Source organism: Bombina bombina, chromosome 8, assembly GCF_027579735.1.
Source record: "Bombina bombina isolate aBomBom1 chromosome 8, aBomBom1.pri, whole genome shotgun sequence".
In the NCBI taxonomy this organism is placed as follows: domain Eukaryota; kingdom Metazoa; phylum Chordata; class Amphibia; order Anura; family Bombinatoridae; genus Bombina; species Bombina bombina.
In genome coordinates this window covers 5,141,251-5,156,777 of record NC_069506.1, presented here as the reverse complement: position 1 = coordinate 5,156,777, position 15,527 = coordinate 5,141,251, and the positions used below count along the sequence as shown (strand labels likewise).

At 36.7% G+C, this 15,527-nt stretch overlaps 1 protein-coding gene across 1 annotated transcript in view; it reads left to right on the top strand.

The window, feature by feature from the left end:
* The window catches only part of LOC128637940 (zona pellucida-like domain-containing protein 1), a 148,304-nt gene that overhangs the window by 77,885 nt on the left and 54,892 nt on the right, over window positions 1-15,527 (top strand). Inside the window, exons 8-9 of the mRNA XM_053689825.1 lie at window positions 1,629-1,800; window positions 2,893-2,998. Of these exons, the coding sequence (XP_053545800.1) occupies window positions 1,629-1,800; window positions 2,893-2,998 (278 nt within the window). The remainder of the gene's footprint in view (window positions 1-1,628; window positions 1,801-2,892; window positions 2,999-15,527) is intronic.

The following is a 15,527-nucleotide window of genomic DNA, read 5'->3' as shown; positions in this document are numbered from 1 at the left end:
TCTCATTGTGTTCTCCGTTTATAAACCTAACCTGAACTAATTGTGTTTAGACTTACGGTACTATCCTGTGTTGTGACTCTCACATTGTCTCATTGTGTTCTCCGTTTATAAACCTAACCTGAACTAATTGTGTTTAGACTTACGGTACTATCCCGTGTTGTGACTCTCACATTGTCTCATTGTGTTCTCCGTTTATAAACCTAACCTGAACTAATTGTGTTTAGACTTACGGTACTATCCCGTGTTGTGACTCTCACATTGTCTCATTGTGTTCTCCGTTTATAAACCTAACCTGAACTAATTGTGTTTAGACTTACGGTACTATCCCGTGTTGTGACTCTCACATTGTCTCATTGTGTTCTCCGTTTATAAACCTAACCTGAACTAATTGTGTTTAGACTTACGGTACTATCCCGTGTTGTGACTCTCACATTGTCTCATTGTGTTCTCCGTTTATAAACCTAACCTGAACTAATTGTGTTTAGACTTACGGTACTATCCCGTGTTGTGACTCTCACATTGTCTCATTGTGTTCTCCGTTTACAAACCTAACCTGAACTAATTGTGTTTAGACTTACGGTACTATCCCGTGTTGTGACTCTCACATTGTCTCATTGTGTTCTCCGTTTATAAACCTAACCTGAACTAATTGTGTTTAGACTTACGGTACTATCCCGTGTTGTGACTCTCACATTGTCTCATTGTGTTCTCCGTTTATAAACCTAACCTGAACTAATTGTTTTTAGACTTACGGTACTATCCCGTGTTGTGACTCTCACATTGTCTCATTGTGTTCTCCGTTTATAAACCTAACCTGAACTAATTGTGTTTAGACTTACGGTACTATCCCGTGTTGTGACTCTCACATTGTCTCATTGTGTTCTCCGTTTATAAACCTAACCTGAACTAATTGTGTTTAGACTTACGGTACTATCCCGTGTTGTGACTCTCACATTGTCTCATTGTGTTCTCCGTTTATAAACCTAACCTGAACTAATTGTGTTTAGACTTACGGTACTATCCCGTGTTGTGACTCTCACATTGTCTCATTGTGTTCTCCGTTTACAAACCTAACCTGAACTAATTGTGTTTAGACTTACGGTACTATCCCGTGTTGTGACTCTCACATTGTCTCATTGTGTTCTCCGTTTACAAACCTAACCTGAACTAATTGTGTTTAGACTTACGGTACTATCCTGTGTTGTGACTCTCACATTGTCTCATTGTGTTCTCCGTTTATAAACCTAACCTGAACTAATTGTGTTTAGACTTATGGTACTATCCTGTGTTGTGACTCTCACATTGTCTCATTGTGTTCTCCGTTTATAAACCTAACCTGAACTAATTGTGTTTAGACTTACGGTACTATCCCGTGTTGTGACTCTCACATTGTCTCATTGTGTTCTCCGTTTATAAACCTAACCTGAACTAATTGTGTTTAGACTTACGGTACTATCCCGTGTTGTGACTCTCACATTGTCTCATTGTGTTCTCCGTTTATAAACCTAACCTGAACTAATTGTGTTTAGACTTATGGTACTATCCCGTGTTGTGACTCTCACATTGTCTCATTGTGTTCTCCGTTTACAAACCTAACCTGAACTAATATTTTCACATCTGTTTTTTAGGTGTAATGTTGAGAATAAAACAACTATTATTCAAAATGGCAAGAGCAAAACAGCCACATTCAGCTTTGAGACCTTCCGGTTTCTGGCGCACAGCACTCAAGCAAAATCTACCATCTACCTTCATTGTATGACACGGCTCTGCCAACCAGATCAGTGTGTGGCACTCCAGCAGGTAACTGCCTTCTAATGACGGATGTATCTAATGATATTACAATGACAGCCATAGTAAAACTAGGAAGTAAAAGAGACTTCCCAGACACAGATACATTTAAAGGGCCATAATTGTTGATAGATTGGATGCTCTACTTAATTAATTCAAGCATGTCCTTTTAAGACTAGTGACTCTGCACTGCCACAAAGGGGTTAAACACACAGTAGAAGTGCTCTGCTGGTCTTGAGTGGAAACTGATCCAATAGTCACATGACTCAGATGTGCAACTAGTACTGCTGATTGGATCAGAGACCAGCAGTCCTTTAATTCCTTTGCAGGGGTTAAGCACTCAGTAGTGCAGGGTCGATAGGTCTAACAAATTACAACATGTAGTCATTTATCGGCTATCATGGTCATTTTCATTTATTATTTCCAGTAAAAGACAGCTGAAACCTGGGCTTTCCCTCCTCTGTATTAGACAAAACGCTGGCATTAATATGATGTTTCCCTATTATTTTGTTTAAAGAATAAGACAGATAAAATGTTAACTACTTGCAGCAAAGTAGACAATGGCCCCTATTTATCACGGGCTGGCAGACCTGATCCGACAGTACAGATCAGGTCCGCCAGACCTCGCTGAATACGGCGAGCAATACGCTTGCCGTATTCAGCATTGCACCAGCAGCTCACAAGAGCTGCTTGTGCAACGCCGCACCCTGCAGACTCGTGGCCAATAGGCCGCCAGCAGGGGGGTGTCAATCAACCCAATCGTACTCGATCGGGTTGATTTCCGGCGATGTCTGTTCACCTGCTCTGAGCAGGCGGACAGGTTATGGAACAGCGGTCTTTGTGACCGCTGCTTCATAACTTCTGTTTCTGGCGAGTCTGCAGGCTCGCCAGAAACACGGGGCATCAAGCTCCATATGGAGCTTGATACATATGCCCCAATGAATCCAAGACATTTATTTTGCACCTAGACTAGTGGCACTTTTATTTCAGTGATCAATAAACAAGTTAGAGATCTTTTCAGATCTGTGTATTTGAGTTAATACAAGAGCAGTAATTACGTTACCATTTGGTATAATACTTACGATCATGTTGTATTGGAAATAGATTTGCAGCACATCAAAGAGAAGAAAGAGAGACGTTACCTATATACAAAGAGCTACAGACACAGTGACGGTGTCTTCTGGTCCTATCTACACCACAGACGATGCAGGTAATACTGATCTTAGTTAAATGGTTTGTAAAACACATTTAGTAGTTAAGTACAAACATAGATTACAAGTGGAGCTAAAAAAATGTTACTGCTGTTGAGCGCAAACACACCGCTCCAGGTAAATCAATAGCGCTCCCATGTCTGTGCTGGTATTGCAAGTTAAAAGTAAAAAGTAAAATCGCTTGAGTGAAAGACTCAGGTGCGCTAACATCTGGAGGTTGGATAAAGTAACCATTCACACAAAAGATGATTATTTAAAAGTTTCATGTACTTTTTACAAAATTACAGACGTAGAACCTGTTGTAAGATGCTTGTATAGTATGTAACAATAAGTAATGAGGAATAAGTATTGGGTCTAGACTGTCCCTTTAAAGATGTCTTCAAGAGCAAGATACAACCTATGTAGTACAATACTGCAGGCACAGTAGCAGCAAGCCTTTTGTCTCTTTCCACTGAAAGTATTTTTTATATATACATAAGAAATATATATGTACAGTATATATCACTAATTAATTACCAAATTATAAAAGGACTGCGTACACAATACATTTTATATATGCACAGTACATAGCACTCATGTTTTTATGTGTATATATATATATAAATAGCCCTTTACATTCAAACACATTGTCATATACCATTTACCTTTATAATAATTTTTAATTAATATTTCTAAGAATAATTTTTATATTAGTGTATTTGGTGAACATTTATTTTTTAATTTTAACCCTTTACACGAGGTCTTCAGTTACTCTAACCCATCGAGTGCAAGTTTATATAGAGCTTGGCGGTACTTATTTACTTTTAACTTGTAATATGTGCACAAGGTCCCCGGTGATATTGCAAGGAAAGTTCTACTCTGTGAAAAGCATTACTGGGCTAAAAGAAGCTGCACCAGGTGATAAATCGCCGTAGAACAGGCTAACAATGGTATTGAGCTGGTTGTTCATTCCTGAGAGTGCGCTTCTCTTTCTGTATATAGAAATATTTAGTTAGAAATATATATTTAAAATTGGAAAGATAATTTCCTATGAGTGAAGAACACACACCTTCGGCTTAGCACAGTTGGCATAGCACAACTCCAGGTTAGTGCTCCACTGAAAAAGAAGAAAAAGATATATTGGCGCTCCCCTTAGAAGTTTATAAGGAAAGGGAGTGAGTGAGGTTGTGATATGCAACCTTCAGATATTTGTGCACCCAAGTCTCTCTCTTGCGCTATATTTTCAATTGTAATACCAGCGCCGTTATCACTTAAAAGTAATAAAAAATGATTACTCCACTTGTAATCTAGGGCCTTTTATTAGAATTACATTTTCGGTTTAATAATTCTTTAACTTTTCAAAATATCAGCTTGTAACATTCTGTAACATTTCAGCTTGTAACATTATGTAACATTTCAGATTGTAACATTCTGTAACATTTAAGCTTGTAACATTCTGTAACATTTCAGCTTGTAACATTCTGTAACATTTCAGCTTGTAACATTCTGTAACATTTCAGCTTGTAACATTCTGTAACATTGCAGCTTGTAACATTCTGTAACATTTCAGTTTGTAACATTTCAGCTTGTAACATTCTGTAACATTTCAGTCAGTAACATTTTAGCTTGTAACATTTTAGCTTGTAACATTTTAGCTTGTAACATTTCAGCTTGTAACATTCTGTAACATTTCAGTCAGTAACATTTTCAGCTTCTAACATTTCAGCTTCTAACATTTCAGTCAGTAACATTTCAGCTTGTAACATTCTGTAACATTTCAGCTTGTAACATTCTGTAACATTTCAGCTTGTAACATTCTGTAACATTTCAGCTTGTAACATTCTGTAACATTTCAGCTTGTAACATTCTGTAACATTTCAGCTTGTAACATTCTGTAACATTTCAGCTTGTAACATAATGTAACATTTCAGCTTGTAACATTCTGTAACATTTTAGTTTGTAACATTCTGTAACATTTCAGCTTGTAACATTCTGTAACATTTCAGCTTGTAACATTCTGTAACATTTCAGCTTGTAACATTCTGTAACAATTCAGCTTGTAACATTCTGTAACATTTCAGCTTGTAACATTCTGTAACATTTCAGCTTGTAACATTCTGTAACATTTCAGTTGTGAGATTTGCGGCGACACAATATTCTGATTGCATCATTCTTTAATGTTACATTTTCTTGGCTACATTTCATTAGTAAATGGATATAGCAGATAATGTCAGTATGATGCTGCTGTAAATATACTGTAATCAGGTGAGACACCACATTCATATAGTCAGTGTAACCTGTAGTCATACAGTACTGTAAATATACTGTAATCAGGTGAGACAACACATTCATATAGTCAGTGTAACCTGTAGTCATACAGTGCTGTAAATATACTGTAATCAGGTGAGACAACACATTCATATAGTCAGTGTAACCTGTAGTCATACAGTGCTGTAAATATACTGTAATCAGGTGAGACAACACATTCATATAGTCAGTGTAACCTGTAGTCATACAGTGCTGTAAATATACTGTAATCAGGTGAGACAACACATTCATATAGTCAGTGTAACCTGTAGTCATACAGTGCTGTAAATATACTGTAATCAGGTGAGACAACACATTCATATAGTCAGTGTAACCTGTAGTCATACAGTGCTGTAAATATACTGTAATCAGGTGAGACAACACATTCATATAGTCAGTGTAACCTGTAGTCATACAGTGCTGTAAATATACTGTAATCAGGTGAGACAACACATTCATATAGTCAGTGTAACCTGTAGTCATACAGTGCTGTAAATATACTGTAATCAGGTGAGACAACACATTCATATAGTCAGTGTAACCTGTAGTCATACAGTGCTGCTGTAAATATACTGTAATCAGGTGAGACAACACATTCATATAGTCAGTGTAACCTGTAGTCATACAGTGCTGTAAATATACTGTAATCAGGTGAGACAACACATTCATATAGTCAGTGTAACCTGTAGTCATACAGTGCTGTAAATATACTGTAATTAGGTGAGACAATACATTCATATAGTCAGTGTAACCTGTAGTCATACAGTGCTGTAAATATACTGTAATCAGGTGAGACAACACATTCATATAGTCAGTGTAACCTGTAGTCATACAGTGCTGTAAATATACTGTAATCAGGTGAGACAACACATTCATATAGTCAGTGTAACCTGTAGTCATACAGTGCTGTAAATATACTGTAATCAGATGAGACAACACATTCATATAGTCAGTGTAACCTGTAGTCATACAGTGCTGTAAATATACTGTAATTAGGTGAGACAACACATTCATATAGTCAGTGTAACCTGTAGTCATACAGTGCTGTAAATATACTGTAATCAGGTGAGACAGCACATTCATATAGTCAGTGTAACCTGTAGTCATACAGTGCTGTAAATATACTGTAATCAGGTGAGACAACACATTCATATAGTCAGTGTAACCTGTAGTCATACAGTGCTGTAAATATACTGTAATCAGGTGAGACAACACATTCATATAGTCAGTGTAACCTGTAGTCATACAGTACTGCTGTAAATATACTGTAATCAGGTGAGACAACACATTCATATAGTCAGTGTAACCTGTAGTCATACAGTACTGTAAATATACTGTAATCAGGTGAGACAACACATTCCTATAGTCAGTGTAACCTGTAGTCATACAGTACTGTAAATATACTGTAATCAGGTGAGACAACACATTCATATAGTCAGTGTAACCTGTAGTCATACAGTGCTGTAAATATACTGTAATCAGGTGAGACAACACATTCATATAGTCAGTGTAACCTGTAGTCATACAGTGCTGTAAATATACTGTAATCAGGTGAGACAACACATTCATATAGTCAGTGTAACCTGTAGTCATACAGTGCTGCTGTAAATATACTGTAATCAGGTGAGACAACACATTCCTATAGTCAGTGTAACCTGTAGTCATACAGTGCTGCTGTAAATATACTGTAATCAGGTGAGACAACACATTCATATAGTCAGTGTAACCTGTAGTCATACAGTGCTGTAAATATACTGTAATCAGGTGAGACAACACATTCATATAGTCAGTGTAACCTGTAGTCATACAGTGCTGTAAATATACTGTAATTAGGTGAGACAACACATTCATATAGTCAGTGTAACCTGTAGTCATACAGTGCTGCTGTAAATATACTGTAATCAGGTGAGACAACACATTCATATAGTCAGTGTAACCTGTAGTCATACAGTGCTGTAAATATACTGTAATCAGGTGAGACAACACATTCATATAGTCAGTGTAACCTGTAGTCATACAGTGCTGTAAATATACTGTAATTAGGTGAGACAACACATTCATATAGTCAGTGTAACCTGTAGTCATACAGTGCTGCTGTAAATATACTGTAATCAGGTGAGACAACACATTCATATAGTCAGTGTAACCTGTAGTCATACAGTGCTGTAAATATACTGTAATCAGGTGAGACAACACATTCATATAGTCAGTGTAACCTGTAGTCATACAGTGCTGTAAATATACTGTAATTAGGTGAGACAACACATTCATATAGTCAGTGTAACCTGTAGTCATACAGTGCTGTAAATATACTGTAATCAGGTGAGACAGCACATTCCTATAGTCAGTGTAACCTGTAGTCATACAGTGCTGTAAATATACTGTAATCAGGTGAGACAGCACATTCATATAGTCAGTGTAACCTGTAGTCATACAGTGCTGTAAATATACTGTAATCAGGTGAGACAAAACATTCATATAGTCAGTGTAACCTGTAGTCATACAGTGCTGTAAATATACTGTAATCAGGTGAGACAAAACATTCATATAGTCAGTGTAACCTGTAGTCATACAGTGCTGTAAATATACTGTAATCAGGTGAGACAACACATTCATATAGTCAGTGTAACCTGTAGTCATACAGTACTGCTGTAAATATACTGTAATCAGGTGAGACAGCACATTCATATAGTCAGTGTAACCTGTAGTCATACAGTGCTGTAAATATACTGTAATCAGGTGAGACAAAACATTCATATAGTCAGTGTAACCTGTAGTCATACAGTGCTGTAAATATACTGTAATCAGGTGAGACAACACATTCATATAGTCAGTGTAACCTGTAGTCATACAGTGCTGTAAATATACTGTAATTAGGTGAGACAACACATTCATATAGTCAGTGTAACCTGTGGTCATACAGTGCTGTAAATATACTGTAATCAGGTGAGACAAAACATTCATATAGTCAGTGTAACCTGTAGTCATACAGTGCTGTAAATATACTGTAATCAGGTGAGACAACACATTCATATAGTCAGTGTAACCTGTAGTCATACAGTGCTGTAAATATACTGTAATCAGGTGAGACAACACATTCATATAGTCAGTGTAACCTGTAGTCATACAGTGCTGTAAATATACTGTAATCAGGTGAGACAACACATTCATATAGTCAGTGTAACCTGTAGTCATACAGTGCTGTAAATATACTGTAATCAGGTGAGACAACACATTCATATAGTCAGTGTAACCTGTAGTCATACAGTGCTGTAAATATACTGTAATCAGGTGAGACAACACATTCATATAGTCAGTGTAACCTGTAGTCATACAGTAGCTGTAAATATACTGTAATCAGGTGAGACAACACATTCATATAGTCAGTGTAACCTGTAGTCATACAGTAGCTGTAAATATACTGTAATCAGGTGAGACAACACATTCATATAGTCAGTGTAACCTGTAGTCATACAGTACTGTAAATATACTGTAATCAGGTGAGACAACACATTCATATAGTCAGTGTAACCTGTAGTCATACAGTACGCTGTAAATATACTGTAATCAGGTGAGACAACACATTCATATAGTCAGTGTAACCTGTAGTCATACAGTACTGCTGTAAATATACTGTAATCAGGTGAGACAACACATTCATATAGTCAGTGTAACCTGTAGTCATACAGTACTGTAAATATACTGTAATCAGGTGAGACAACACATTCATATAGTCAGTGTAACCTGTAGTCATACAGTGCTGTAAATATACTGTAATCAGGTGAGACAACACATTCATATAGTCAGTGTAACCTGTAGTCATACAGTGCTGTAAATATACTGTAATCAGGTGAGACAACACATTCATATAGTCAGTGTAACCTGTAGTCATACAGTGCTGTAAATATACTGTAATCAGGTGAGACAACACATTCATATAGTCAGTGTAACCTGTAGTCATACAGTGCTGCTGTAAATATACTGTAATCAGGTGAGACAACACATTCATATAGTCAGTGTAACCTGTAGTCATACAGTGCTGTAAATATACTGTAATCAGGTGAGACAACACATTCATATAGTCAGTGTAACCTGTAGTCATACAGTGCTGTAAATATACTGTAATCAGGTGAGACAACACATTCATATAGTCAGTGTAACCTGTAGTCATACAGTGCTGTAAATATACTGTAATCAGGTGAGACAACACATTCATATAGTCAGTGTAACCTGTAGTCATACAGTGCTGTAAATATACTGTAATCAGGTGAGACAACACATTCATATAGTCAGTGTAACCTGTAGTCATACAGTGCTGTAAATATACTGTAATCAGGTGAGACAACACATTCATATAGTCAGTGTAACCTGTAGTCATACAGTGCTGTAAATATACTGTAATCAGGTGAGACAACACATTCATATAGTCAGTGTAACCTGTAGTCATACAGTGCTGTAAATATACTGTAATCAGGTGAGACAACACATTCATATAGTCAGTGTAATCTGTAGTCATACAGTGCTGTAAATATACTGTAATCAGGCGAGACAACACATTCATATAGTCAGTGTAACCTGTAGTCATACAGTGCTGTAAATATACTGTAATCAGGTGAGACAACACATTCATATAGTCAGTGTAACCTGTAGTCATACAGTGCTGTAAATATACTGTAATCAGGTGAGACAACACATTCATATAGTCAGTGTAACCTGTGGTCATACAGTGCTGTAAATATACTGTAATCAGGTGAGACAACACATTCATATAGTCAGTGTAACCTGTAGTCATACAGTACTGTAAATATACTGTAATCAGGTGAGACAACACACTCATATAGTCAGTGTAACCTGTAGTCATACAGTACTGTAAATATACTGTAATCAGGTGAGACAACACACTCATATAGTCAGTGTAACCTGTAGTCATACAGTACTGTAAATATACTGTAATCAGGTGAGACAACACATTCATATAGTCAGTGTAACCTGTAGTCATACAGTAGTCAGTGTAACCTGTAGTCATACAGTGCTGTTAATATACTGTAATCAGGTGAGACAACACATTCATATAGTCAGTGTAACCTGTAGTCATACAGTGCTGTAAATATACTGTAATCAGGTGAGACAACACATTCATATAGTCAGTGTAACCTGTAGTCATACAGTGCTGTAAATATACTGTAATCAGGTGAGACAACACATTCATATAGTCAGTGTAACCTGTAGTCATACAGTCTGCTGTAAATATAACTGTAATCAGGTGAGACAACACATTCATATAGTCAGTGTAACCTGTAGTCATACAGTGCTGTAAATATACTGTAATCAGGTGAGACAACACATTCATATAGTCAGTGTAACCTGTAGTCATACAGTGCTGTAAATATACTGTAATCAGGTGAGACAACACATCATATAGTCAGTGTAACCTGTAGTCATACAGTGCTGCTAAATATACTGTAATCAGGTGAGACAACACATTCATATAGTCAGTGTAACCTGTAGTCATACAGTGCTGTAAATATACTGTAATCAGGTGAGACAACACATTCATATAGTCAGTGTAACCTGTAGTCATACAGTGCTGTAAATATACTGTAATCAGGTGAGACAACACATTCATATAGTCAGTGTAACCTGTAGTCATACAGTGCTGCTGTAAATATACTGTAATCAGGTGAGACAACACATTCCTATAGTCAGTGTAACCTGTAGTCATACAGTGCTGTAAATTATACTGTAATCAGGTGAGACAACACATTCATATAGTCAGTGTAACCTGTAGTCATACAGAGTGCTGTAAATATACTGTAATCAGGTGAGACAACACATTCATATAGTCAGTGTAACCTGTAGTCATACAGTGCTGTAAATATACTGTAATCAGGTGAGACAACACATTCATATAGTCAGTGTAACCTGTAGTCATACAGTGCTGTAAATATACTGTAATCAGGTGAGACAACACATTCATATAGTCAGTGTAACCTGTAGTCATACAGTACTGTAAATATACTGTAATCAGGTGAGACAACACATTCATATAGTCAGTGTAACCTGTAGTCATACAGTACTGCTGTAAATATACTGTAATCAGGTGAGACAACACACTCAGATAGTCAGTGTAACCTGTAGTCATACAGTACTGTAAATATACTGTAATCAGGTGAGACAGCACATTTATATAGTCAGTGAAACCTGTAGTCATACAGTGCTGTAAATATACTGTAATCAGGTGAGACAACACATTCATATAGTCAGTGTAACATGTAGTCATACAGTGCTGTAAATATACTGTAATCAGGTGAGACAACACATTCATATAGTCAGTGTAACCTTAGTCATACAGTTGCTGTAAATATACTGTAATCAGGTGAGACAACACATTCATATAGTCAGTGTAACCTGTAGTCATACAGTGCTGTTAAATATACTGTAATCAGGTGAGACAACACATTCATATAGTCAGTAGTAACCTGTAGTCATACAGTGCTGTAAATATACTGTAATCAGGTGAGACAACACATTCATATAGTCAGTGTAACCTGTAGTCATACAGTGCTGTAAATATACTGTAATCAGGTGAGACAACACATTCATATAGTCAGTGTAACCTGTAGTCATACAGTGCTGTAAATATACTGTAATCAGGTGAGACAACACATTCATATAGTCAGTGTAACCTGTAGTCATACAGTAGCTGTAAATATACTGTAATCAGGTGAGACAACACATTCATATAGTCAGTGTAACCTGTAGTCATACAGTGCTTGTAAATATACTGTAATCAGGTGAGACAACACATTCATATAGTCAGTGTAACCTGTAGTCATACAGTTCTGCTGTAAATATACTGTAATCAGGTGAGACAACACATTCATATAGTCAGTGTAACCTGTAGTCATACAGTACTGCTGTAAATATACTGTAATCAGGTGAGACAACACATTCATATAGTCAGTGTAACCTGTAGTCATACAGTGCCTGTAACTATACTGTAATCAGGTGAGACAACACATTCATATAGTCAGTGTAACCTGTAGTCATACAGTGCTGTAAATATACTGTAATCAGGTGAGACAACACATTCATATAGTCAGTGTAACCTGTAGTCATACAGTGCTTGTAAAATATACTGTAATCAGGTGAGACAACACATTCATATAGTCAGTGTAACCTGTAGTCATACAGTGCTGTAAATATACTGTAATCAGGTGAGACAACACATTCATATAGTCAGTGTAACCTGTAGTCATACAGTGCTGTAAATATACTGTAATCAGGTGAGACAACACATTCATATAGTCAGTGTAACCTGTAGTCATACAGTTGCTGTAAATATACTGTAATCAGGTGAGACAACACATTCATATAGTCAGTGTAACCTGTAGTCATACAGTGCTGTAAATATACTGTAATCAGGCTGAGACAACACATTCATATAGTCAGTGTAACCTGTAGTCATACAGTGCTGTAAATATACTGTAATCAGGTGAGGACAACACATTCATATAGTCAGTGTAACCTGTAGTCATACAGTGCTGTAAATATACTGTAATCAGGTGAGACAACACATTCATATAGTCAGTGTACCTGTAGTCATACAGTGCTGTAAATATACTGTAATCAGGTGAGACAACACATTCATATAGTCAGTGTAACCTGTAGTCATACAGTGCTGTAAATATACTGTAATCAGGTGAGACAACACATTCATATAGTCAGTGTAACCTGTAGTCATACAGTGCTGTAAATATACTGTAATCAGGTGAGACAACACATTCATATAGTCCAGTGTAACCTGTAGTCATACAGTGCTGTAAATATACTGTAATCAGGTGAGACAACACATTCATATAGTCAGTGTAACCTGTAGTCATACAGTGCTGTAAATATACTGTACTCAGGTGAGACAAACACATTCCATATAGTCAGTGTAACCTGTAGTCATACAGTGCTGTAAATATACCTGTAATCAGGTGAGACAACACATTCATATAGTCAGTAGAAACCTGTAGTCATACAGTGCTGTAAATATACTGTAATCAGGGTGAGACAACACATTCATTATAGTCAGTGTAACCTGTAGTCATACAGTGCTGTAAATATACTGTAATCAGGTGAGACAACACATTCATATAGTCAGTGTACCTGTAGTCATACAGTTGCTGTAAATATACTGTAATCAGGTGAGACAACACATTCATATAGTCAGTGTAACCTGTAGTCCTACAGTAGCTGTAAATTACTGTAATACAGTGAGAAAAGCACATAACATACAGTCAGTGTATCCCTGTAGTCATACAGTGACTGCGTAAATATACTGTAATCAAGTGAGACAACACACTTCATATAGTCCCAGTGTAACCTGTAGTCATACTAGTGCTGTAAATATACTGTAAGTCAGGTGAGACAAGCACATTCATATAGTCAGTGAACCTGTAGTCATCACAGATGCTGGTAAATATCCTGTAAGCAGGTGAGACAACACATTCATATAGTCAGTGTAACCTGTAGTCATACAGTGCTGTAAATATACTGTAATCAGGTGAGACAACACATTCATATAGTCAGTGTAACCTGTAGTCATACAGTGCTGTAAATATACTGTAATCAGGTGAGACAACACATTCATATAGTCAGTGTAACCTGTAGTCATACAGTGCTGCTGTAAATATACTGTAATCAGGTGAGACAACACATTCATATAGTCAGTGTAACCTGTAGTCATACAGTGCTGTAAATATACTGTAATCAGGTGAGACAACACATTCATATAGTCAGTGTAACCTGTAGTCATACAGTGCTGTAAATATACTGTAATCAGGTGAGACAACACATTCATATAGTCAGTGTAACCTGTAGTCATACAGTGCTGTAAAATACTGTAATCAGGTGAGACAACACATTCATATAGTCAGTGTAACCTGTAGTCATACAGTGCTGTAAATATACTGTAATCAGGTGAGACAACACATTCATATAGTCAGTGTAACCTGTAGTCATACAGTGCTGTAAATATACTGTAATCAGCTGAGACAACACATTCATATAGTCAGTGTAACCTGTAGTCATACAGTGCTGTAAATATACTGTAATCAGGTGAGACAACACATTCATATAGTCAGTGTAACCTGTAGTCATACAGTGCTGTAAATATACTGTAATCAGGTGAGACAACACATTCATATAGTCAGTGTAACCTGTAGTCATACAGTGCTGTAAATATACTGTAATCAGGTGAGACAACACATTCATATAGTCAGTGTAACCTGTAGTCATACAGTGCTGTAAATATACTGTAATCAGGTGAGACAACACATTCATATAGTCAGTGTAACCTGTAGTCATACAGTGCTGTAAATATACTGTAATCAGGTGAGACAACACATTCATATAGTCAGTGTAACCTGTAGTCATACAGTGCTGTAAATATACTGTAATCAGGTGAGACAACACATTTATATATTCAGTGTAACCTGTAGTCATACAGTGCTGTAAATATACTGTAATCAGGTGAGACACACATTCATATAGTCAGTGTAACCTGTAGTCATACAGTGCTGTAAATATACTGTAATCAGATGAGACAACACATTCATATAGTCAGTGTAACCTGTAGTCATACAGTGCTGTAAATATACTGTAATCAGGTGAGACAACACATTCATATAGTCAGTGTAACCTGTAGTCATACAGTGCTGTAAATATACTGTAATCAGGTGAGACAACACATTCATATAGTCAGTGTAACCTGTAGTCATACAGTGCTGTAAATATACTGTAATCAGGTGAGACAACACATTCATATAGTCAGTGTAACCTGTAGTCATACAGTGCTGTAAATATACTGTAATCAGGTGAGACAACACATTCATATAGTCAGTGTAACCTGTAGTCATACAGTGCTGTAAATATACTTAAATCAGGAGAGACAACACATTCATATAGTCAGTGTAACCTGTAGTCATACAGTGCTGTAAATATACTGTAATCAGGTGAGACAACACATTCATATAGTCAGTGTAACCTGTAGTCATACAGTGCTGTAAATATACTGTAATCAGGTGAGACAACACATTCATAAGTCAGTGTAACCTGTAGTCATACAGTGCTGTAAATATACTGTAATCAGGTGAGACAACACATTCATATAGTCAGTGTAACCTGTAGTCATACAGTGCTGTAAATATACTGTAATCAGGTGAGACAACACATTCATATAGTCAGTGTAACCTG